A 24,003-nucleotide genomic window follows, 5' to 3' on the forward strand; every position below is an offset into this window, starting at 1 on the left:
TTGATTGTGACTAAGCAATTGCGTTAGTCCCTGCACTTTGTATTACCTAAACTAGAAGGGATTAGCCTAGTTTTGTTATTGCCCAGAGATAAGATTAGCTGCTGGCCATTTATATGTGTAAAATTTATTATCGAACATTGATACTACGTGTATTGGGGAAATAAAAAACACGGCCACCACTCGCAGGCTTTCAAGTTATGGTGGAAATAAAGCCATAACTATAGCCATAGCTACCGCAATCGATTTTGTTTTATTTTCTGCGAACTGGAGGAGTATTTGACGGCTAATTGTGTGAAAGTAATTAAGGAGACCAAATACGTAAAGCGGATTTTTCGACGATCGGCGTTCGACTAGAATTTACTTTCTACTCTGGATTTTCAGACCGATCCGAACTCAATTTTGTCAACAACTTTCCCATGCTAATTGGAGGCGTCGCTGCGGGGCAAAGAACGGGGCACGGACCGAAGCCTTCGGTGGCCAAACCGTTAGCAGGCTATTTAGAGAGCCGGCGGAATTATTTATGGCCATTCGGGGTCCAGGGGCAATTAGAGCTAAAAGAAATCAATAAGCGAGATCACTGAGAAATCGCAGGCCTACTCCAGATTTTCTTAGCGGGACAGCTAAGCAACAAGCTAAGCACAGCAATACAGACGTCGCCTCGGACGGCTGGCGGCTTAATTGAAGAGGATCCAGCGCTAGAATCGTGTTCTAGCCACTGGTAACTGGTTGCAGCGACAACTTCTCGGACTGCCAGTTGTCTGTGCTCAATTCCGATGCCAATTCCAGCCTCAGAATGCAGCAAGCTCTGGCTCTTGAGACGCTGCTCAGCCGCTTTTCCGCTGCTTCTTGGCTGCAGCATTTCCAACGCTTTCTTCGGAGTTGATAAAACGCTTGGCCGCCGCCGTTTGTGCCACATTTTGTGGCTGGCCATTGCAGCAGACACTCCGCAGTCACCTGGAGATGAGCAGCCTGGTGAGATTCCTTTTGCTGAGCCTGATCTGCGGCTCACTGGCCTCTGGCCAGGACAGTGCCAGCGGGAGTGACCAGCAGGTCACCTCCATCCCAGAGGCGGCAACAGCGACGGAGGCAGCCCGGGGACTGGCCAGCAGCTACGAGCCGGAGGACAAGCAGGCGTTGCGCAAGAACTCGCACATATTCATGGGCATCTACAAGAACTACAAGAGCACCTATCTGGGCAACAAGACGACCAGTGAGTACAAGAAGCGGCTAAGGGATCGCGTCAGTGCCCCTCAAATGGCGGGCAATGAGGCTCAGCTGAATCCTGTGGAGCAGTTGGAGGCTGGAGACATTCTGGCTGAGGAAATCCGCCAGGATGCCAATGCAGAGGCCCTGCTGGAGGCCCAGACCGAATCGTCCAGTTACGACGACAGTGAAACGTCGGCGGGCAAAAAGCGACGCAAACGCAAGCGCAAGGATCGTAACAAGCGGCGCGAGGAATTGGATTCCGAAACAGATCGGCCGGATGAGCCTGGCCAGGAGGACGAGGGCATTGAGCGGTATCATGTGGGTCCCGGGCTTAATGTCAGCCTGGACATGAGCAATGATATAGTGCACGTGAAGCTGGATGGGGAGAACCTCAAGGAGATTATCGCTGCCCGCTGGCTAACCTCGGATAACAGTGAAGAAGGTGGGTCTCCCCTCGCTCAAGTTAATGTAAATAATTATGATTTAATGTTGCCTTATACCTTAGGTCGCGGCAAGAAGTACGACATGATTACGAAGGTCCTGCCTCTGTTCATACTGCCCTTCCTCATCCAGTCGGCCATCGTTCCCTTCCTTGTCACCAAGCTTAAGCTCCTGCTAGTAAAATCCATTCTGGTGGGCAAGCTGGCCATCTTCCTGCTAATCATCTCGGCCATCAAGAACGGCAATAAGATGGTCCAGAGCTACGAAGTGCCCTCATACTGGGCCGGCGAGCCGAGTCGGAGATCCGAGCTGGCCGCCGCCGCCTCCTCCGCGGCTGCCGCCTACAATGGCTACCGGGTGGAGGGCAAGCCGACCACCTGGATCAGCTAGAACACGAGACCATCTCACGACGCAATAAGTTACGGTTCTAGGCTTTAAGTTCTTCGAAATAAAGATATGCACAAATCGGGTTGATTTACTGACTTCTCATTGGGTTTACCTGCTTGTATTGATAATTTACTAGGGACACCTGTGGCGTAATGACTTGCTTCCTCTCCAGAAATCAGCTAAGAAACCCAAGGCCAAGGAAAGTGATTGCAAAAGTTTATATAAATATTATCTTATGTGTTTATTGATAGCGTTTGTTGTGGCAATAAATAGGCGGTGGGAACAAATAAATTAACTTAAATCATAGTTGAGTAATCTCTGCTGGGGCTCGACCAGCGCCCCCTTCCTCCTGGACTCTCAGTAGCAGGTGTACTGGCGCTCCAGCTGGACGCACACATCGCACTGCAGGCGGAAGCCCCAGACCAGCTTGCAGTTGCATCGCCGCTCGGTCTTGAGGTGCTGGGAGCGGGCGCGGTAGCCGCAGACGCGGCACAGCTGCTGGCAGGAGAGGCGCTCCTCCACCGAACTGCTCCGGTCCTTGGAGCACAGGCGGCCGCGGGTGCCCTTCCAGCGGCCAGTGGCCTCCGGCTCACAGTAGTTGGGCGAATCCTCCATGAAGACCAGCGTGTCGAGGGGAATGTTTTGCCACATTATCTTTAGGTTGCTGCTGGTGTTGTCCAGCTGGATGGCATCGTCGTACATCTTGAGCAGGTCCTGGGCCAGGCTCTCGAAGGGTTTCAACACGGCCACACACTCCTCTTCGAGGCATTGGCCCGGCGCGGGTCCCGGTTGCTTGCAGCGGCATTCGTTTTGCAGGGACTCTTTGACCAGGGCCCCCACCACCCGCTGGTTGTGGGCAGAGGCTCCCGATCCAGTTCCGAATCGCTTTTCGTACTGCTCCAAAGCCTTCTCCGGCTCATGGGCACAGGGCACATTGAGGGCATTCTCCGTGCATCCGCATCCAGCGATGACTCCGTTGGCGCAATCCTTGGTTAGGGTGTAAACAATGGCCGCCATGGAGATGGCCGTCACATAGACACCCTCCCGATCCGTTGTGGTATCCGCCGGACTGGTGGATCGCTTCACGAAATCCGTGGCCGGGCAGTTCCATCGCTGCCACTGGAAGCTGTGCTGGCAACTGGCCAGAGCAAGTTGCAGTCCCTTGGCGGAGATGTCCTCCCAGGATAGCGGGGCCTGGAACTGGGTGTACTGGTAGTAGTTCATGGGCTCCATGACGCCGGCCAAGGTTCTGGCCACTCCCAAAAACAAGCAGATTGTGAACAGCATTTCGTCTTATTCCGATATGTGTAATATGTGTGATGATGATTTCTCTCTGACGTCGCTAGCTCGACTGAATGATCGGCAGAGCGCTCTACTCGCTTATAAGGCGGCCGGCGGAAAGGGCGCCCTCCTGGGAGCGGCCCGTGGGAAATTCGGGCCTGGTCAAAAAACCGGAAATTTGCCATTTTCCACTTGGAAATTTTGCATGGGCAGGGGGTGTAGGAACTCCCCGCTGCGGACGAATAAAACCCACTGGCAGCCCGCGATGCAATTGCGGAGCAGCCCAGTTTCCTGCGTCTACCTGGAGGAACCCTGCCTCGGGCAACTTTCCCACGCTTAGGCAGGTAGATGTCAAGCGGCGCCCGACGTGCTCATGAATGAATTCCAGCCGGTTTCATTCAGTCCTGCCGGATTTCCCGAACTCCCACTGCACAACATCAATGCCCCGAAACGGATAGTATTCGGACTCGGATTCGGACTCGGGGATGTTTGGGTTTTTGTTTTGGACTGGCCAAGCCAATTATATAACAAAACATATGACAAACAGTAAATATGTAGCATGGCCATAATCTGGGAAATTAATTGCGCTTTGTGGTGAGCTGTCGAGCCGGGAAGAATAACCCCTCGGCTTCGGCATGGAGCCGGAATTGTTGGTATTTTCGAATTGCAAAAGTTAATACCTCGGATTAGGCCAAATGACGTTCAACATCATTAGGAGCAGATAGAGATAGATATCGATATGGAGAGGGATTGGATTTTTTAGTGCCGACTGGGAATGTTTTGGGATATTCAGAAAATGCGAAAAAACCAAATAAATATTTTTCTTAAGGATGCACAGTTTATCTATTCAATTCAATATTAAATGTTAATAAATACAAACAAAAAAAAACAACAAATATAAATATTAAAATATATTATAACCGGGGGAAACCGACAGATAAACTTATAGCCAAAAGATGGACTCAAATTTATAGCACAATTATAAAACAGTCATAACTCAATTGAATCTATAAATTCAACAAATCAAAGATAGGCTAAAACGCTATAAATTCTTCATTTGATTGAATCGAAATAAAAGTATAAAAGATAGTAAGTGAAATCTCAACTTGAACGTGACTTAACCCTGAAAATAATCGCCTGATAATGGCCGCTCGTTAGCACTTCATAGATAAAATAGAACAAGCGGTTATAAAATCAACAAAGATCCGTACTTGAATGTAGATCTATATAGTAATTAAGGTGCGTTTATTATAGGGAGAACTTCCCGCTTCCATCGCACAAAAGGAAAAGTCATTATAAGTACGTCAATTCCAGGCTTAGCCTCACAAAAACGTGTGCGGAAATTTGAATGTTTGGGTTTTAGCACAATGAAAATACCGATTCTCTAATTAGGTCGCCGCCAGTCTCTCGTATGGCTTTCCGTGTCACCGGAAAAGGGTTTTTTAGGACCTAAGCGCCGGGTAAAACAGAACCAGACAGGGACGACACTATCCTTAAGGGACCGCAGGTAGCCGAAGTTTGCTCAATTGGTCTGCCGTCTCGGCAGGCTGCGTACTTCGCACACATATGGGCCTTGACACCGGGAGTTCCTCGGGGCTCAGCGGCCAGCTTGGAATTCCGACACTGGTCAAGGAAAAACGCGCCAGATCTTTGGCATTTCTAACTTTAATCAAAGCGCCATGACAGGGTCCATAAATTTGGGTGATTGTCAGCCGAGAACACTGTACATACAGCCGTGTCCCGGCTAATACCGTGTTTGGCGGCTCACGACTTGCGATTAGATTAGCAATCTGCAACGCACGCAGCCAATTAAGATATAGGGGGCCCACTTGAGTTCCCGACAACCTTACCTGTCGCTCCGCCGGCTAGGGGAGCGCTCAGTTTTGCCGTGGACGCGGCCCGTGCTGGATTAACGCGACCGTCGCCATGATTATCACCGCCAAGCTGGTGGCCATTGGCCTGAGCCTGGCGCTCACCGCCTTCACCGTATCGACCATCGTCCTGGCCGTCCAGAAGGCGAGCCTGAAGAGCGACCTGCGCGACGCCCAGGAGAAGCTGGACCTGCTGGAGGCGGGGTTTACGAGTACGGCTGCTCCGGGGACCACGAGTTCTGCAGACCCGGGCACCACTAGCAGCACCACAGAGCCAGGTCCCACAGAGGCTCCGGAACCGACAGAGGGTCCCGGGTCTACTGCCTCCCCTGGATCGACTGCCTCTCCTGGATCGACTGCATCTCCGGCCACCACCGTAGCGCCTGAGGAGAAGATCGACTACAGACTACCTGGAAACCTAGTGCCCACGCACTACGATCTATATCTGTTCCCCAACATTGAAACCGGAGAGTTCAATGGGCAGGAGACCATTACCATTCAAGTTGCGGAGGCAACCGATAAGATTGTACTGCACTCACTTAACCTTAACATCTCGAGTGTAGCCGTGATGAATACGGGCAGTGAGACCCTGGATGTCCAGGAGACATCCTTCGATGCCGTCAGGGAGTTCCTCATATTCCAGCTAAACGAGCCCCTGACGCAGGGCCGCGTGATCCAGCTGCACATCGGATTCGAGGGCTCGATGGCCAACAAGATCGTGGGTCTGTACAGCTCGTCGTACGTGAAGGAGGACGAAAGTCGTAAGTGGATAGCCACCTCCAAGTTCGAGCCGACCTACGCCCGCCAGGCCTTTCCCTGCTTCGATGAGCCGGCCCTTAAGGCAGAGTTCACCATCACGCTGGTTCATCCCTCCGAGGGCGACTATCATGCGCTTTCCAACATGAACGAGGCCACCAGTGTGAGCCAGGGTGCCTTCCAGGAGGTCACCTTCGCGAGAAGTGTGCCCATGAGCACCTACCTGGCCTGCTTCATCGTCTCCGACTTCACCGCCAAGCAGGTGGACATTGATACGAATAGCATTGGGGATACCTTCACGATGAGTGTGTACGCCACTCCCGAGCAGATCAGCAAGGTGGACTTTGCCGTCGATGTGGGCAAGGGTGTGATTGAATACTATATTGACTACTTCCAAATCGAGTATCCGCTGCCCAAGCTGGACATGGCAGCCATTCCAGACTTTGTATCCGGGGCAATGGAGCACTGGGGCCTGGTCACCTACCGTGAGACATCCCTCCTTTACGACGCTGAGACAAGCTCGGCCACCAACAAGCAGCGGATAGCCAGCGTTATCGCCCATGAGTTTGCTCACATGTGGTTCGGAAATCTGGGTAGGTGGATGCAATGACTAATCTTAAAAACTAATTATTATTATTACTTTCCCTTTTAGTAACCATGAACTGGTGGAACGATCTGTGGCTAAATGAGGGTTTCGCTAGCTTCATCGAGTACCTTGGCGTGGATTCTGTGTTCCCAGAATGGAAAATGGCAAGTATTTAAAAATAAACTAACAAACAATATTCCCATCTTACGCTGAATTTTTAACCCAAACAGCGGGATCAATTTATTATCAGTACCTTGCACGCCGTACTCACTCTGGATGGAACCCTGGGGTCTCACCCAATCATCCAAACAGTAGAGAATCCCGACCAGATCACAGAGATCTTTGACACCATAACCTACTCCAAGGGCTCTTCCCTGGTGCGCATGTTGGAGGACTTCCTGGGAGAGGCGACCTTCCGCCAGGCGGTTACCAACTACTTGAACCAGTACAAGTACTCCACCGCCGAGACAGACAACTTCTTCTCGGAGATCGATAAGCTGGATCTAGACTATAATGTCACCGATATCATGCTCACATGGACGGTGCAGGTAAACCAAAATCCAAAGGTTTCTTTTGCGAATATTTTTTGCAACTCGATTTGGGGGTCTCTTCCATTTTGCAGATGGGTCTGCCGGTGGTCACGATCGAGAAGGTCTCCGACACGGAATACAAATTGACGCAGAAGCGCTTCTTGTCCAATCCGAACGACTATGAGGCAGATCACGAGCCCTCGGAATTCAGGTGAGTTCGGAGCAGAACTTATGGTTCGGATGGTATCTGATCGCGATTTTCGCACATACATTATTTGCACAGCTACCGCTGGTCGATCCCCATCACATACACCACCAGTGCACAGTCGGAGGTGCAGCGTGCCTGGTTTTATTACAGCCAGAGCGAAAGTAAGTGGTGCCATTTATATGCGGGACGAGTCTCTCATCATCTCTGATCTCTGAATCTCTTCTTCGCCAGTCACTATAACCGTTCCGGCTGCCGTCCAGTGGATCAAGTTCAACGCCGATCAGGTGGGCTACTATCGGGTGAATTACGAGACCGATCTGTGGTCCGCCCTGGCCGATCAGCTGGTGGCCGAGCCGAGCTCCTTCAGCGCCGGCGACAGGGCCTCCCTCCTGAACGACGCCTTCGCCCTGGCTGATTCCACCCAGCTGCCCTACGAAACGGCCTTCGAGCTGACCCGGTATTTGGACAAGGAGGCCGACTATGTTCCCTGGAGCGTGGCCGCCACGCGTCTCACCTCCCTGAAGAGGACCCTGTACTACACGAGCAGCTATGCCAAGTACAAGAAGTACGCCACTGCCCTGATCGAGCCCATTTACAAGGCTCTGACGTGGACGGTGGGCGAGGATCACTTGGACAAGTAAGTGGATATCCCCCAGAGTTAAATATATATATTTTTGAAATTGATTATTAAACTGCCTCGCCCTCTAGCCGCCTTCGTGTCACCGCTCTGAGTGCCGCCTGTTCCCTGGGCCTGGAGTCCTGCCTCACGGAAGCTGGACAGCAGTTCACCACCTGGTTGGCCAAGCCTGAGGATCGTCCCAAGCCCGATGTCCGGGAGACGGTTTATTACTACGGAATCCTCTCCGTGGGCAACCAGGAAGTGTGGGAGACTGTGTGGGAGCTTTTCGTCAACGAGGCCGATGCCAGCGAGAAGTCCAAGCTGATGTATGGACTGGCTGCCGTACAGTCTCCATGGCTGCTTCAACGCTACATTGATCTTGCCTGGAACGAGGAGTACGTGCGGGGTCAGGACTACTTCACCTGCCTCACCTACATTTCCGCGAATCCCGTGGGCGAGTCCCTGGTCTGGGACTATGTCAGGGAGAACTGGCTGCGATTAGTGGATCGCTTTGGCCTCAACGAGCGCTATTTGGGCAACCTGATACCCTCTATCACAGCCCGCTTCAGTACTCAGACCAAGCTCGAGGAGATGGAACAGTTCTTTGCCAAGTATCCAGAGGCCGGAGCCGGAACAGCTGCCCGCGTGAGGGCCCTAGAGACGGTGAAGAACAACATCGTGTGGCTGGCCGAGAACCTCGAGGGCGTGGACGCCTGGCTGGACAAGCAGCAACTGTAGAGCGCCCCGAGGAGGAAGTGGCTCTGTGGCCACGCTGCCCATTAAACTCGTACTCGTATAATTGCCATTATAAAGCAAAAATGTGCCGAACAGGCTGAAATAAAGATAAGCTAGTTATTGGGAAAACTCAAATTACAGCTCTATAAATAAGCAATTATCCATTCGCTGATTGGGCAAGCTAGTGGCCTGATAACAAAGTTGCAGCTTAAAAATGTTAGTATAAAGTTTAGGGCTGATTAATATACCAGATTTTATTGATCTTTATGAAGGGGACAAATGTCAGTTCTTTAGTTTATATTCAATGGAAAGTTTCTAGGGGGATGGTGTAATCATGATTTTGGAATTTTTAACAACAAATTTTGTGCAGAAACTACAACCAATTTCGAGCAAGATTAAATTGCAGAACCATTTCAATTTTTACGGATAAAACAGTAAAGATGTAGTTTATTTTCTATGGTCTCATTAGCCACGGTTATCGAATCGATATCCTCCTCTATCCCAATTGCTGCCACAAATGAATCACTTTCATTGGATCTCCGGATTTCACACTATCGCCTGGCTCTGACCGTAATCTTGGCTATTTGGCCAATTATTATCGCAATCGTGTGGGCGAACATAAAACGACTCGAGTGCACACAATCAACTGGAGCCGGTGATGGCCGCATTATTGGGCCAGCAGTTAGTACGTCCAAAAGTTTCGTTAGTTAGTCGCTCGCGATAGGTGCGATTGCAAAGATGTTTTTGTCGGGCTATTGGCTACAGGTGGTTCTCTCCTGGGCGGTGGTGGCCTTTGCCACTGCCACCGTGGTGGTGGCTGTGCAGAATGCGAAGCTGGAGCAGGATCTGCGGGACGTGCAGAGCAAGATCGACATATTCGAGGAGTGGAACGGAGCAAAGAACCAGCGGGTGAAGCGGGAAGATAGTGTATGTAATCAGCTGCAAAGGTTAATCGATGAAATTACGATAATCCCCAATCGATTTGTAGATTGATTATCGCCTGCCCACGGCTCTGGTGCCCACGCACTACGAGGTCTACTGGCATCCGGACCTGGAAACGGGAACCTTCACTGGCCAGGAGAGGATCAGCATCACAGTGGTCGAGGCCACCAACCAGATTATCCTGCACTCATACCTGCTTGAAATCACGAGTGTCTATGTCCTAAACCGTGAAGTGGAGAGCTTTGAGCTGGAGACGGAGCGCCAGTTCTTGATAATCACTCTAACACAGGAGCTGCCGGTGGATGCCAGCATCACCCTGGGCATCATATTCAATGGACAGATGAAGGACAAGCTTGTGGGCCTCTACAGCAGCACCTACCAGAACGAGGCGGGAGCGCAGAGGTAAAAGACATTTCTTGCTTAAGCCTGAAAGTATGCTAAGACTTATATAATATCTTCAAAACCAGAAACATATCCACATCGCAATTCGAGCCCGTCTATGCCCGCCAGGGATTCCCTTGCTTTGATGAGCCCGCAATGAAGGCCACCTTTGCCATAACAGTGGTTCATCCCAGTGGCTCCTACCATGCCATCTCCAACATGAAAGAAATCGTAAGATCACCCTTAAGTTATAGCCACAACCCAGCGATAAATCCAAGAAAAACCCCTTTAGGAATCAAACTACTTGGGCGATTATACTGAGGCCATCTTCGAGAGTACTGTAAAGATGAGCACCTACCTGGTGTGCGTCATCGTCTCCGACTTTGCCTCACAAGAAACAACGGTCAGGGCGAATGGCATCGGTGAAGACTTCTCCATGCAGGCCTACGCCACGTCCCATCAGATCGACAAGGTGGAGTTTGCTCTGGAGTTTGGAGCAGCGGTCACGGAGTACTATATCCAATACTATAAGGTGGCCTATCCCCTGACCAAGCTGGACATGGCCGCCATTCCCGACTTCTCCTCGAATGCGATGGAGCACTGGGGCCTGGTCACCTACCGGGAGACCGCTCTGCTTTACGACTCCAGTTACAGCTCTACTCTTAACAAGCAATCAATTGCCGGCGTCTTGGCCCACGAGATTGCGCATCAGTGGTTCGGTAACTTGGTCACCATGCAGTGGTGGAACGACATCTGGCTAAATGAGGGCTTCGCCCGCTACATGCAGTACAAGGGAGTCAACGCAGTGCACTCGGACTGGGGAATGGTAGGGTTCCAAGGCCTTGACTTGCATCTGAAAATCGAAATTACTTACCTTCTTTATTCCCCTTCTAGCTGGAACAGTTCCAGATCATCGCCCTGCATCCCGTTCTGCTGTACGACGCCAAGCTTTCCTCGCATCCCATTGTGCAGCAGGTTGACACTCCCGCCGAGATCAGTGCCATCTTCGACACCATCAGCTATGAGAAGGGCGGCTCCGTGATCCGCATGCTGGAAACCTACGTGGGCGCCGAGAACTTCGAGGAGGCGGTGACCAATTATCTGGTGAAGCATCAGTTCCAGAACACGGTAACCGATGATTTCCTCACCGAAGTAGACGCTGTGGTGCCCGCTTTGGGCGTTAAGAAGCTGATGCTTACCTGGACCAACCAGATGGGTTATCCAGTGCTAAATGTATCGAAGACATCCGCCGGTTTCCTGGTTACCCAGCAGCGATTCCTCTCCAACCCAGCCAGCTACGAGGAGGAGCCCGAGGATAGCGAGTTTGGCTATAAATGGAGTGTTCCTATCACCTACACTGCCTCCACCTGGGAAGATGGTAGTGTGAGCAGTGTGGTCTACGATTACGATGTGGACTCCGTGGGCATTGCTTTGGACAGCGACATTGAGTGGATCAAGCTGAATGTCCATCAGACGGGCTACTACCGGGTCAATTATGAGGAGAGCCTCTGGACCCTGCTCATCCAGCAGCTGACCACTGATCCCAGTCGCTTCGACATCGCCGACCGAGCCCACCTCCTTAACGATGCCTTTGCCCTGGCAGATGCCAGCCAGCTTTCGTACATCGTGCCGCTGGAGATGACCGGCTACCTGGCCCAGGAGCAGGACTTTGTGCCCTGGTATGTGGCGGCCAACAAGTTGATCGCCATCCACCGCAGCCTCATGTTCAGTGAGGGATACGTGTCCTATCTCACCTACGCCAGGAGCCTCCTAGCCAACATTTACCAGGAGTTGGGCTGGACTGTAGATGCCAACAATCACCTGAGAAAGTATGTAATTAAGTCCAGCCGGAAGGGTATATCTTCACTTAACTTGTCTTGTACTTTTCTGCAGTCGCTTGAGGGTCTCGATCCTGTCCGCCGCCTGTGCCCTTGGCCTGCCCGATTGCCTGGAGCAGGCTTCCACCCGCTTCAACGCCTTCCTGCAAAACCCCACGACCGCCAGGCCATCGCCCGATCTCCGAGAGATCGTCTACTACTACGGCATTCAGGAGTCCAGCAGCCAGTCTTCTTGGCAGCAGCTGTACGCTCTTTTCCTGGACGAAGCCGACGCCAGTGAGCGTGTTAAGATGATGTACGGTCTGGCGGGCTCTCGAGATGCCCAGACACTGTTCAACTTCTTGGATCTGGGCTACGACGAGAGCATCGTGCGCTCGCAGGACTACTTTACCCTAGTGCAAAACATTGCTGCCAATCCGGTGGGTGAGCCCGTAGTGTGGGAGTACTACCGCGAGCATTGGCCCGAGCTCTCGGCGCGCTTCACCCTGACAAACAGGAATTTTGGCCGCCTGATTTCCCAGATCACTCAGAACTTTGCCGGCACCGTGAAGCTAGAGGAGGTGCAGCAGTTCTACGCCAAGTACCCGGAGGCCGGAGCCGGAGCCAACTCCCGGCTGGAGGCCGTCGAGACGATCAAGTACAACATCGAGTGGCTGGCCAGGAACCGCGCTGACATCACCGACTGGCTGAGCGGCACCGCCTCGCCGCTGCTGACCGCGAAAAACCAATTGTAAAACCCAAAACAAGCCAATTGGGCACTAATTAGAATTGCATAAGCCTGTGAAATTTCCGCTTGAGTTCAATAAAATAAAATTCCAAATCAAACCATAAATAAAACCATGAAAATTTCAATTTTATCCGGGCGTATGGCGATTTTTATAGCCCTCAGGAATGGCCACAGATACGGGTTATGTTTCGATATCGTATATGGTCAGAATACGGAATCATGACCGTGCGTAATTGTAATTTCCATGGAGACGAGACTGTCCAGCCATAAATGCCGATATATGGCCTTGCTATAAACATAAACATAAGGCTATTAACGTAAGTGTAAAGGACCACGGACCACGGACCACGTTATGGTGGCTTATAAACCGTATTTATCTGGACACGGAGTTGTATAGCCCGTCTAGATAGTGGTTAGCAATCTGGCCGGGTTTATGAAGTCCAAATTGTGGGGTCAGATTCGCTACTTGCATTCAGTTTCCATTTCGGCTTCCAGCCTGAAGGAAGCAGTCGCGACAGTGTTCCGGTAAAAAGGAGAAATCAGGATCCCTTGAAATGCATTTTGCCTGTGAGTTTGACATTATGGAATAGGGATCTTGATTTGAACTCTTAATTTGTGATTCGCGCAGGGCTTACGGTCAAGGCAGTGGCCATCTTTCTGGGCCTGGCCACCACGGCCTTCTGTGTCTCCACCATTGTGCTGGCAGTTCAGAATGCGGATCTGGAGAACGATCTGCAGGATGCCCTTGACAAAATCGACGCCCTAACAGCGGACACCACCTCCACTTCCACTACAACGATCACCACTCCTACCCAGGATCCCAACAGGCCAACTGACGATGACGGTGGCACTACTCCTGGCGGCATTACAACTCCCGGTGGCATTACAACTCCTGGTGGCATCACAACTCCTGGTGGCGAAACGTCGCCAGGAGGTGGCACCACTGCTTCGGGGGCCACCACTCCTAGTGGCGGCTCTACCTCCACCAGCACTGCTCCCATTTACCCGACTCTGCCAACAGGACTTCCCGATCCGGATGCGGTAAGTGTAGTAAAATGTATCTAGGATGTGTATACATCCTTTAAATATCATTGAACATGTGAAGAAGAACATGAAGAACATGTCAAGTGATATACTCAAGCGCTAATTAGTGCTGGAAAAAACCCCAGCTAGGATAGACCCATTGGTCATCGGTGGTCGTAAAGTCGGCATGACCACCAATTCGGCTTCGAGTGCTTATCGCCCGAGGAAACGTTTATTTCTTTGTATTTTTATCTTAGTAAAACTTTTTGTTGCGTCCAGAAATTGGTTCATTTTACGGTTTAGTTAAGTCAGTTTAGTTGCGAACAACACCCAGTAGAGAGTCTCGAAAATGGGCCACCTAACGGAGAAGTTTAAGGGTATTTATGTCTATCAAAGGATATTCGATTTACCACAACTTTAGGATATATATGTTTTCATAGACTTGTTCACCGCTGAACGCGTGGCTATATTCTTCGGCCTGCTATCCACCTGCCTGATCGTTGCCCTCGTAGTTGTGATCGTTCACAGGGATAACCTGTGGATAGAGCTGGACGAGGCCAAGCGGATGTTGGATGTGCTCGAGGACTATATCCAAAGTCACTTGAGGACCGTCACATCTGACATAAGAGGCTCAACCACTTAGAGGGGGTTTTGAGGGATAATTTATGATACGAAATGTTTCTAAAAGTGTTTTCCTTAGCTCAATAAATTTATACATTTGCAAACTCTTAAACTTTGAGTCATTAAATAATTGTAATTATACTTTATTTTAAATGTGAACAAGTATTTGTGAATCATATTACTTAGTCACCCTTATAGCTCCCCTTTAAAGTTTTAAATTACTGCAACGAAGTCCATTTGGTTTATGACTTGAGCCAAACATTATTCCCCTTTCCCTATCGCCGCTTTATCGCTGAATTGATCGCTTTATAGGGCAACTTATTATCGATAGCCTGGATACGGAATAATCTTTACAACTCCCGCAGATTGAGTGGCGCCTGCCCACCGAGCTGAGGCCCATCAAGTACAGGCTCTACTACGAGCCCAACCTGAAGACTGGCGAGTGCACCGGCACCATTTCCATCCAGTTCCAGCTGAATGAGGTGACCAACCTGATCGTCCTGCACTCCCTGGACCTCAATGTCCACAGCATCAGCATTCTGAATATGATGGCGCGCATGCGCGTTGCCGTCGACAGCGTTACCCAGGATGATACCCGCCAGCTGCTGCTCATCAAGCTGCGGGAAGTGCTGAGCTTGAACAAGGCCTACACACTCTCCGCAAGCTTTGATTGCAACCTGACCAGCCTCACTGGAAGCTATATCAGCAACTACACGGATGCCAGCGGAAATGTCAAGTGAGTAGGAAACTCATATATCTTTATTTAGTAAGATTTTCTGTAATATGAAATTGTTAAGATTGGGGGAAACCGTTATGTCTCTTTATTATCTTTCCTTTTCAGAGTTTTATAAATTTTACATATTCAGCATAATTTTTTTTATAGTAGCTAAAACAGCTTTTAAAACCTCTAGTTACATATTTGAAGGGTTAAATTATTCAACCATATATTGTCAAATATTTGTTAAGATATATATTATTTATTAAGATACTTAAACATATTTTTAAAATAATTTTTTCAATTGCAAAAGTTGATTACAATTGAAGACCCTCTAGAAATTTTAAACCTAGTTTATTGACCACAAGTGTACCCCCTGGCGAATACCCCTCATACCCATCGAGACAGAGGAGTTTACGGCTTGTTGTGGCCACAAAAAAGCCGGTCTCCGGCGATCAGCTGGGAGAGCTTTCCAGCGAAGCTCGGCGAACGCGACGGCTTTTGAGCGAGGCTTCAGTTGGAAGTTGAAAGCTAAGCGCGACGGTCGCAGATGAGCGGTCGCGTCTTGGTAACCGATCTCAATTTGCCGCTGTGCGTATACCCCTCGCTCCCCCTCTTTGACCATCTTGAGTGCGCGCCTCCGATTTGAATCAAGAATGAGTGCTGTCCGCCAATTGCCGTTATCAAATTAGCCGAGAGAGAACAGTGTCCGGACGCGGTCCCGGCAAAGTGACAATTAATGCCGTTGCTCCGGAAAACGTGACTCGTAAAGCTGTGATTCTGATTCGGATTCCAACTGTAAATAGCCAAGAATCGGCATAGTGCGAAATGTGACAAAAATAATAGATAATAATAAGTGGCCCAGATCAATCAGATACCGTTGAATCGCCACCCGAAAGCTTTGAAGCGTACGATCCGTATATATCATGTTTTTTTTTTTGTGCCATTGTCATTGAGTTAGCCCGTTAGGCGATCGAGCATTCGAGTTCTAATTGGAGGCATTGAGGCGGTTACTAATTTTAATATTTGCTGAAATGCGACCACCGGATTCTATGCCAACTTTGACTTTCAACAGTCACAGTTATCGATAAAAACAACTGGCCAGCGCAGAACGAACTCCACATGGCTAAAATCAAACAGGTTGCACCGCTCCCTGATGGCCCCGCCGGGTGCCCCTTCCCCCTGCTGCAAACAGGCTTGGAGCCAAATGCATACATAGTTCACTTGCCGCGCAAGTTCTTGGCCTTAAATCGGCCACTGCCGCTGCACTGGAAAAAATTCCATCGAAACTGCTAGTTTATTAGTAATCTCCCTCAGCAGAAACCTTTTGATTTGAAAGCCAGCGAACGTGACATTTCTATAAGCTTGGTTTTTAAAGAGATATCGGAGTATATGTTTGAAATTTCTTGCTTTGAAATGTCTTTTGGATTTATCATCTACAAAAATTGTTGAGCTGATAGAAACTTTAAAAATCGAATTATCGTTTAAATGGTTATGAATGAACTTATTTAATTGATTTAAAATTAATCACATATCATATATTCATTTCATATTTAAAACAACAAGAATTAAAACCAGTTTAAAACATTTTTAAAAGTATAATTTATTTATAGAATACATTGAACTTTGTATTAAAAAGTGTCTTACTAATGTGAAATACAATGAACTGGTTAATTTTTTGTAGTACTAATGAGCCATTAGTGAAGACAGCAAATTTTGTAGATTTTAATGAAATTTTAAATTAAATTAAATTGCGTTTAGTGATCTTAAATGATAATTCATTTTCCGCCGTGTATCTTGCCTGCCTGCCTGTTGGCCAAGAAATGCGCCGTGTTTACAACCCGAATGCGGCGGATACTCAATGGCCGCTGAGAAATTACTTTCTTCGAAAAGGCCGGAGCGAAATGGGTCGACATCATTGACTGGCAAGCAACTTGTTGTCGTAGTATTCCCTCTCTTCCCCTCTGGTTTCTCCATCTCCACCTCATTTCTCGTTTTGTTTTGTTCTTCAAAAGTTCAGTCGAAGCGCAGCCAGTGGTCAAATCTTTTTTCATTTTCATTGACACTGATTTCTTTTTTGTTCTTCTTGGGCGAACAAAAAAATATAGAAATTTCACTCAGGTGTGAGAAAGAACCTTTGAAAGTGAAGGGTGTTGTATTTTAATTGGAATTTGGTGCTAATAGGACATTTGACACCTTTTGGGGGGGTGTGACTTAAATAATATCCCATCAATATCCCATTAAAAATTCATGAATTCATTCTTTTTTTTTGGTTCAAAGGTTCAAATTATCAAAAGCCATGGAGAATAATTTTTATTGAGACAATATAATTGTTTTTAATTGATAAATAGAGTCCAAGTGTATACACAAATTTGTTGTTATATAGTACTCTCGTTTTTCTTCTTGAATTGATTTATATATTTCAAATTCTCTAAGCAATTAAACTGTCCAAATGTTGATTTACTTAGTAATATTTGTGATTTATACGAGAAAGTAAAATATTTACATTTTGTAAACTAAACTCTATTTAAAATAAAATATTGCCAAGGCTAAAATGTCTTAACACTAAATTGATTGCCTGCCCTTTGTTGGCTATTATGCAACTATTTGATTGATAGTAAACTTATTTCGCATACCGTTAACCCCAAACATGCAAATTGTGGCAATCATTTCTTTGTCCACCTTGTGTCTTCCCCCTTATTTATTGTTTTTATTTTTATTTTAATTTTTCCTTTGTGAATATCGTAAATGGCAGGCACGTAAAGGCGACCTTTATCAAGTGCCATCCCATGGCGGGTGTAATGGGCTGTGTGTTTGGGTTTTTTACTCCTCAGTATCAGTATTTTATTTTGTGTTTTGGGTGTTTCTGGGGCGCACTTGTCACGTAAAGCCAAGCGATTTCCATTTTTGCGGCTATTACTCGTCGCCAGGCTGTGAGTACTGTGAAAGTTATGACCTTAAAAATGGTCAAAGAACGTGTTTTAATTAAAAGCTTTCAATTTCTAATTTTTAATATTCAAGTTGGTTCTTTTGTGGAGTAAACAAAATTCTTTTCTGGAATTAATTCATTTCGATAACAGGTTAGAAAGACAGTCAACATTTTTGAGAATAAATAAATTTGTTTCTGTGTGTTTTAAAATTATATATCAGGTTCAAGAGACAGTCAGAAATAATAAAGTAGGCTCACTTTCAAGAAAGGTCATTTAGCGGTTTGTTTATTAGCAAGAGTCTTCCACTGTATATTTTGTGATCATTAAACTCGATCTTCAAAGAAGTGAAAATGTGTGCGACTCATTAGCGGAGCATGAGAACGGTTCTGCTATGACATGTGCCCCGCGATCAACGCTTCATCGGCTCCATGCGAAGACATCCACGTAGATGTAGATGCAGTGGGGCGTGTCCGAGTCGGAGTCACATATATCTAGACCCAACCTATGTGCCAGCTGCCATTGTCTGCAGATCTTCTGGCTGTATATTCAGCCGCTCATAAGGTGGCAGTCATGCAATTTGGTTGCCGCCAATGTGCGGTGGCTTTTGTGCGCGATGCGCGCTCCCTAATTGAGTCAGCATTACATCATCGGATGGCTCCGCGATCCACGGCAGATGCGAGGGGATTAGGCCTGGGCATGGGTATGGGTATGGGTATATCAGAGACAATTGCCAGGCGGCGGCTGGTGAAAATTAGCATATTCTGCAGTCTCGAATTCCTCATTTCGCACAATGTGAGATGAATGGCGGTCGGGTGGGATGTTGCAGCTGCATTGTATACGGTTCTCCGCTTAATATATGCCTGATGGGTACTCCTTCATCCTGACATAATTGTCAAAGCAAAAGCTCCACGGCTCCACGGCCAATTCAATTCATTTCCATTGCTAATAATGGCATCTGCAATTTCTTCCCATCTCACAAACTCTGCAGATTTGTTGCCAGATACTCCTCGTAAATCTGCCCGGCAAATTGACTGGCAAAAAGGCAACAACCTCTAGCTATCCGTCAATCAATACTGCACTGCAAGAAACTATGCTGATTAATAGTGATCTCAACTAAGCTTTATTTGGACTAGAGATTATTATTTTATGAGAGATCAAACTGCTTTTATGATTATCATTGAATAAGAAATTAACAATTGATTGAGTTTAAGTCATGGGATATCATACTTTTCCGGACAAAGACACCAACGCCTCGGTAGAAAGTGGCCTGCGGTGGTCGCCGTATCATTGCGACAAGCCCGGGGATGTAATGCAACTTTTGCGGTTAGCCAGCCCAATTATTCCGACTCCAATTCCAATTCCAACACCAACTAAACAAAACTAAAACATGGCTTCGGGTATTTCTTGTAACAATTTCATTGAGTGACCAACTTCATTACGTGACCGGTGGAGGGTGATCAGGAGAGAGAGCAGGGTACGGGCCTCAAATTACAGGCATCTGATTGATCTGCAGCGAGACAAAATTTAGGCAATCTCCACCGGGAGAGATGGAGTGACGGAAGCTGGGCCGCTGTCCATAAAAGCCGGGTTTGTTTATAAGCAGCTCGCTCGGAGATTATAAAAACTGATGATGGCAGCGGCGGCGCATGTAATTCAGTACGCGGAGACGCTTTATGATGCTCTCGAATTACCTCGCCGATGACACAATAGATTTTTATGAAGTTGTGGCATTCGGTTCAAAATAAAACTACAGTTAACAGAGTGCAGATCGCGACAGTGACACCCAGAGTTAAGCCCTAATATAATGTTCCCAGGCATTTAGTGTTTCAGAACGCAGAGTCATACAGCATTCAACCATCTCTACCCAGTGTGTAAATAAGTGGAAAATAAATACGAATCGAAGGGAAAAATAAAAGGAAGAGAAATCATGTATTCAGCGAAAAACGTCCGCCCGCGCAGCAGTCTCTCCACAGACGACAATCACCGGATCAAGGACACCAACCGGCCTCACAAGGCCCCAAGCAACACGATCCTCACCCTGGCCGCCTTCTGCGTCTTCCTTCTGGTGCTCTGTGGCTTCCTACTGGGCGCCCTCGTCTACGTTGGCAAGAACATTGCCGACGAGCACCAAAGGCAACAGCAGCAGCAGCAATTCGCTGCAAACAGCTCACAGTTGGCCTCGGACGGGGCTTTTCGCACAGTGTATGTGGACCGCGATCAATTGCTCTCCACAAAGCCTATACTCAGCGTCCTTGCAGGTTGGTGTTTTGCTTCAGTCTCAGATTAGTGAAAGAGTCTTTATTTAGAGCATAAATAGAACTAGAAAGCAACTAAAAGCGGCAGTTTTCTGTAATAGTTTTTGTTTACTTTTATAAACAGAAAAAGCTGCGTTGAGTGAGCCTTTCTTTAGTTGTCAGATTGTTCACAAAAATGTTTAAAAATGCTAAGAAACTCTAACAGTTTTTTTAAATCAAGCTTGAATATGGCGCGCAGTTTTTACGGTACGATATTCGTTGAGCTGATAGGCAGTTATCGATAGCCACTTGTTGCACGTTCAAAAGTATATTGGATAAAATAATTGAGAAACCAGATTTAAATGTACTAATTTAATGCAAGTACTTATTTAAATATAAATACTGCTAATTTATAAGCAAAACCCCAATCTTTGCATATAATTAATTTAATTACTGCCATAAATACCTATCGAACCAATTTCCCAACCTGGGTTCTGGTCGCCGCTGAAAGCTTATTTACGTTACGAAGCATATTTTTTATATCTTCCTGTGGTAGGGTCACACTGTTTTAGCTGAGCTTTTTATTGAGACTGATTAGGAAAGATAGTTAATTTAGGCGCCCAACAACCATTCAGTGATTATTAAACCGCTGTTAAATCGCACACCACACCACCAGATAACCGAGCCTATACCACGCAAGTGCCCGACAGCAGCAAGGCCCACGCCATGGCCACCTTAGCGCCCTCCATCAAAGTCGCCAGCAAGGTGCTCCAGAATCTGGGATTCCGGCTGCCCCAGCAAATCAGGCCCAGCAAGTACCGCCTGCAACTGCGCCCCGATCTCAAGCAGAAGAACTACTCCGGCAACATTAGCATCAGCTTGCAGGTGCTGGAGCCCATTGCATTTATTCCCGTCCACGTCAAGCAGCTGAACGTGAGCACCGTGGAGGTGCAGCGCCTGGACGAATCGGGAGCACCGCTAAAGAGCATTATCCCAGCGCTGACCTTCGCCCATCCGGAGTTCGAGTACTGGGTCACAGAGTTCGATCAGCCCCTGGAAGTGGGCAACTACTCGCTGAGCCTCAACTTCAGTGGATCGCTGATTGATCGGATCACGGGAATGTACCAGAGCTCCTATCTGGACAAGCTGAAGAACCGCACCAGGTAGCCTGAGCTGCTAACCAACCAAGACTAACAATCTAACGTAGCCTTTAACTAGTTTAACCCACTAACATTAAGTTTATAAAGTAAATTTCTACATTACCCTGCTAACATTTGATATCCTCCCGTTCCAGATCGATTATGAGCACCAAGTTCGAGCCAACCTACGCCCGACTGGCCTTCCCCTGCTTCGATGAGCCTGCCTTGAAGGCTCAGTTTACCATCACCGTGGCCCGTCCCAGTGGCGATGAGTACCATGTTCTGTCCAACATGCCGGTTGACAGCGAATATGTTAATGGCGATCTCACCGAGGTGACCTTCCAGGAGACAGTGCCCATGAGCACGTACCTGGCCGCCTTTGTGGTCTCTGACTTCGCCTACAAGAGCACCATCGTGGAGGGAAGTACCATTGAGCTGCGTGTCTATGCCCCACCTGCCCAGGTGGAGAAGACCCAATATGCCCTGGACACGGGAGCTGGAGTCACAGCCTACTACATCGACTACTTCAACACCTCGTACCCGCTGCCGAAGCTGGACTTGGTGGCCATACCCGATTTCGTGTCTGGTGCCATGGAGAACTGGGGACTGGTCACCTTCCGGGAGACCGCTCTTCTGTACGATGAAGCGACCAGCTCCAGCGTGAACAAGCAACGTGTGGCCATCGTGGTGGCCCATGAGTTGGCTCACCAGTGGTTCGGCAATCTGGTGACCATGAACTGGTGGAGCGACCTCTGGCTGAACGAGGGCTTTGCCTCGTTCGTGGAGTACAAGGGCGTGAAGCACATGCACCCGGATTGGGACATGGACAATCAGTTTGTGACCGAGGAGCTGCACCCAGTATTGACCATCGACTCGACTCTGGCTTCCCATCCCATTGTCAAGTCCATTCAGAGCCCCGCCGAGATCACGGAGTACTTTGACACCATCACTTACTCCAAGGGCGCCGCCTTGGTTCGCATGCTGGAGAACCTGGTGAGCGAGCCCAAGCTGAAGAATGCCACCACTCGCTACCTGAGACGTCACATTTACAGCACTGCCACCACGGATGACTACCTCACAGCCATTGAGGAGGAGGAGGGTCTGGACTTTGATGTTAAGTAAGTGGATCGGTAATTCCATCAAGTTCCTTGTCTAATCCCCCATAACTTACAGACTGATAATGAAGACCTGGACGGAGCAGATGGGTCTCCCAGTTGTCCAGGTGGAGAAGAGTGGCACCACCTACAGGCTTACCCAGAAGCGTTTCCTGGCCAATGAGGATGACTATGCAGCCGAAGCGGAGGCCTCTTCCTTCAAGTAAGTGGGATTAGTTGTACTTTTATGTAATTTTGCTAAAAATCCTCGCTTACTCCTCATTTTAGCTACCGTTGGTCGATTCCCATTACCTACACCAGCAGCATCAACACCGAAGTTCAGTCCACGATCTTCAATCACAATGACAACGAAGTCAGCATAACGCTGACCAGCGAACCCACCTGGATCAAGTTCAACAAGGATCAGGTTGGATACTACCGTGTGAACTATGCCAATGAACAGTGGGCAGCTCTTACAAGTGCCCTGAAGGCGTCACGCGAGACCTTCAGCACCGCTGATCGTGCTCACCTGCTGAACGATGCCAACACCTTGGCCGCTGCCGGACAGCTGGACTATGCCGTGGCTCTGGACCTGAGCACTTACCTGGAGAGCGAGGTCGACTATGTGCCCTGGAGCGTGGGCACCTCCTCGCTGGCTACCCTGCGCAACCTCGTCTACTACACAGATCTGTTCAGCGACTTCACCACCTACGCCCTCAAGCTGCTAACGCCCATTGTAGAGCGGGTGACCTTCACCGTGGGCACCGATCACCTGGAAAAGTAAGGCACCCAAACTGAAAGCTCTTTCCTAACTTTAATTATTTCATCTTTCACAGTCGCCTTCGCATCAAGGTTCTTAGTTCAGCCTGCAGCCTGGGTCATGCGAGCTCCCTGCAGCAGGCTGTTACGCTGTTTAACCAGTGGTTGGCCAGTCCGGAGACCAGACCCAGTCCCGATGTCAGGGACGTCGTCTACTACTACGGTATGCAGCAGGTCAACACCCAGGTGATCTGGGATCAGGTATGGCAGCTGTATTTGGACGAGAGCGATGCCCAGGAGAAGCTGAAGCTGATGAACTGCCTGGCCGCCGTGCGAGTGCCCTGGCTGCTGCAGCGTTATATCACCTGGGCCGCTGACGAGACCAAGGTGCGTCGCCAGGACTACTTCACGCTGCTGGGTTACATCTCCACCAATCCAGTGGGTCAGAGCCTGGTCTGGGACTATGTCCGCGAGAACTGGGAGCAGCTGGTGGCGCGCTTCGGCATCAATGAACGTACCCTGGGTCGATTGATTCCCACCATCACGGCTCGCTTCTCCACGCAAACCAAGCTGGAGGAGATGGAGCAATTCTTTGCCAAGTATCCCGAGGCGGGAGCCGGAACTGCGGCCCGCCAGCAGGCCTTGGAGGCGGTGAAGGCCAACATCAAGTGGCTGGCGGTGAACAAGGACAAGGTGGGCGAATGGTTGGCCAGCTATGTCCAGCAGTCCTCCGCCACCAATCGCATCCAATGAGTCGCCAATCCAGCCATTGGCACCCTGTAAAATATCAATAATGTAAAAACTACCAATGGAATTGAAACATAGTCTTAGCTAACGAATGCAGCTATTGCATTTCAAATGTGAACGAAGAATTGTGAATGCGTATGATATTTTTGAAGAAAATACAAGATAGAAAAATGATTCTTAATTGTTTTTATTAAATTAAAGCAAGCTAAGCTTAATCTCTCCTCATATGTATG

At 48.6% G+C, this 24,003-nt stretch overlaps 6 protein-coding genes across 8 annotated transcripts; 5 read left to right on the forward strand and 1 right to left on the reverse strand.

Annotated features, from left to right (window-relative positions):
• Nucleotides 1–931: 931 nt before the first annotated feature.
• Osi22 (Osiris 22) lies at nt 932–2,106 on the forward strand. The gene is made up of 2 exons (XM_017165938.2): nt 932–1,648; nt 1,712–2,106. The coding sequence occupies exons 1-2, from the start codon at nt 961–963 to the stop codon at nt 2,035–2,037; spliced, it is 1,014 nt and encodes a 337-aa protein (XP_017021427.1). The 5' UTR covers nt 932–960; the 3' UTR covers nt 2,038–2,106.
• A 206-nt stretch (nt 2,107–2,312) lies between these two features.
• wntD (wnt inhibitor of Dorsal) lies at nt 2,313–3,370 on the reverse strand. The gene has a single exon (XM_017165921.3). The coding sequence runs from the start codon at nt 3,319–3,321 to the stop codon at nt 2,392–2,394; it is 930 nt and encodes a 309-aa protein (XP_017021410.1). The 5' UTR covers nt 3,322–3,370; the 3' UTR covers nt 2,313–2,391.
• Nucleotides 3,371–5,212: 1,842 nt separating this feature from the next.
• Nucleotides 5,213–8,755, forward strand: LOC108074100 (glutamyl aminopeptidase). The gene is made up of 7 exons (XM_017165995.2): nt 5,213–6,535; nt 6,595–6,692; nt 6,759–7,076; nt 7,151–7,269; nt 7,342–7,427; nt 7,498–7,903; nt 7,975–8,755. The coding sequence occupies exons 1-7, from the start codon at nt 5,242–5,244 to the stop codon at nt 8,621–8,623; spliced, it is 2,970 nt and encodes a 989-aa protein (XP_017021484.1). The 5' UTR covers nt 5,213–5,241; the 3' UTR covers nt 8,624–8,755.
• Nucleotides 8,756–9,171: 416 nt separating this feature from the next.
• On the forward strand, nt 9,172–12,618 carry LOC108074108 (glutamyl aminopeptidase). The gene is made up of 6 exons (XM_017166005.3): nt 9,172–9,547; nt 9,609–9,964; nt 10,030–10,174; nt 10,236–10,769; nt 10,838–11,772; nt 11,837–12,618. The coding sequence occupies exons 1-6, from the start codon at nt 9,359–9,361 to the stop codon at nt 12,513–12,515; spliced, it is 2,838 nt and encodes a 945-aa protein (XP_017021494.1). The 5' UTR covers nt 9,172–9,358; the 3' UTR covers nt 12,516–12,618.
• A 326-nt stretch (nt 12,619–12,944) lies between these two features.
• LOC108074087 (glutamyl aminopeptidase) lies at nt 12,945–23,944 on the forward strand. Of its 3 annotated transcripts, none has more exons than XM_017165970.2 (7): nt 12,945–13,075; nt 13,137–13,549; nt 14,518–14,888; nt 21,326–22,288; nt 22,344–22,487; nt 22,553–23,044; nt 23,101–23,944. In XM_017165970.2, the coding sequence occupies exons 1-7, from the start codon at nt 13,063–13,065 to the stop codon at nt 23,774–23,776; spliced, it is 3,072 nt and encodes a 1,023-aa protein (XP_017021459.1). In that variant the 5' UTR covers nt 12,945–13,062; the 3' UTR covers nt 23,777–23,944. The 3 variants fall into 3 exon arrangements, with proteins under 3 accessions (XP_017021459.1, XP_017021458.1, XP_070142708.1); XM_017165969.2 differs by lacking the exons at nt 12,945–13,075; nt 13,137–13,549; nt 14,518–14,888 and adding exons at nt 15,392–15,458; nt 19,620–20,055; nt 20,708–21,194; XM_070286607.1 differs by lacking the exons at nt 12,945–13,075; nt 13,137–13,549; nt 14,518–14,888 and adding exons at nt 19,618–20,055; nt 20,708–21,194.
• LOC108074089 (uncharacterized) lies at nt 13,808–14,264 on the forward strand. Its single transcript, XM_017165975.3, has 2 exons — nt 13,808–13,908; nt 13,972–14,264. Exons 1-2 carry the CDS (start codon nt 13,881–13,883, stop codon nt 14,172–14,174), a joined length of 231 nt encoding a protein of 76 aa, XP_017021464.1. The 5' UTR covers nt 13,808–13,880; the 3' UTR covers nt 14,175–14,264.
• Nucleotides 23,945–24,003: the final 59 nt, after the last annotated feature.

Source organism: Drosophila kikkawai, chromosome 3R (assembly GCF_030179895.1).
Source record: "Drosophila kikkawai strain 14028-0561.14 chromosome 3R, DkikHiC1v2, whole genome shotgun sequence".
Classification (NCBI taxonomy): domain Eukaryota; kingdom Metazoa; phylum Arthropoda; class Insecta; order Diptera; family Drosophilidae; genus Drosophila; species Drosophila kikkawai.

Bases quoted from the DNA above. Each gene is read 5' to 3' on its own strand.
- LOC108074089 (XM_017165975.3), top strand. From the start codon at position 13,881: ATGGGCCACCTAACGGAGAAGTTTAAGG. The intron at 13,909-13,971 runs GTATTTATGTCT...ATGTTTTCATAG, and splicing joins CCTAACGGAGAAGTTTAAGG to ACTTGTTCACCGCTGAACGC.
- wntD (XM_017165921.3), bottom strand. From the start codon at position 3,321: ATGCTGTTCACAATCTGCTTGTTTTTGGGAGTGGCCAGAACCTTGGCC.
- Osi22 (XM_017165938.2), top strand. From the start codon at position 961: ATGAGCAGCCTGGTGAGATTCCTTTTGCTGAGCCTGATCTGCGGCTCA. The intron at 1,649-1,711 runs GTGGGTCTCCCC...CTTATACCTTAG, and splicing joins CTCGGATAACAGTGAAGAAG to GTCGCGGCAAGAAGTACGAC.
- LOC108074108 (XM_017166005.3), top strand. From the start codon at position 9,359: ATGTTTTTGTCGGGCTATTGGCTACAGGTGGTTCTCTCCTGGGCGGTG. The intron at 10,770-10,837 runs GTAGGGTTCCAA...TTCCCCTTCTAG, and splicing joins TGCACTCGGACTGGGGAATG to CTGGAACAGTTCCAGATCAT. The intron at 11,773-11,836 runs GTATGTAATTAA...ACTTTTCTGCAG, and splicing joins GCCAACAATCACCTGAGAAA to TCGCTTGAGGGTCTCGATCC.
- LOC108074100 (XM_017165995.2), top strand. From the start codon at position 5,242: ATGATTATCACCGCCAAGCTGGTGGCCATTGGCCTGAGCCTGGCGCTC. The intron at 7,428-7,497 runs GTAAGTGGTGCC...CTTCTTCGCCAG, and splicing joins TTATTACAGCCAGAGCGAAA to TCACTATAACCGTTCCGGCT. The intron at 7,904-7,974 runs GTAAGTGGATAT...CTCGCCCTCTAG, and splicing joins GGCGAGGATCACTTGGACAA to CCGCCTTCGTGTCACCGCTC.
- LOC108074087 (XM_017165969.2), top strand. From the start codon at position 19,725: ATGTATTCAGCGAAAAACGTCCGCCCGCGCAGCAGTCTCTCCACAGAC. The intron at 20,056-20,707 runs GTTGGTGTTTTG...CCACACCACCAG, and splicing joins TATACTCAGCGTCCTTGCAG to ATAACCGAGCCTATACCACG. The intron at 22,289-22,343 runs GTAAGTGGATCG...CATAACTTACAG, and splicing joins GGTCTGGACTTTGATGTTAA to ACTGATAATGAAGACCTGGA.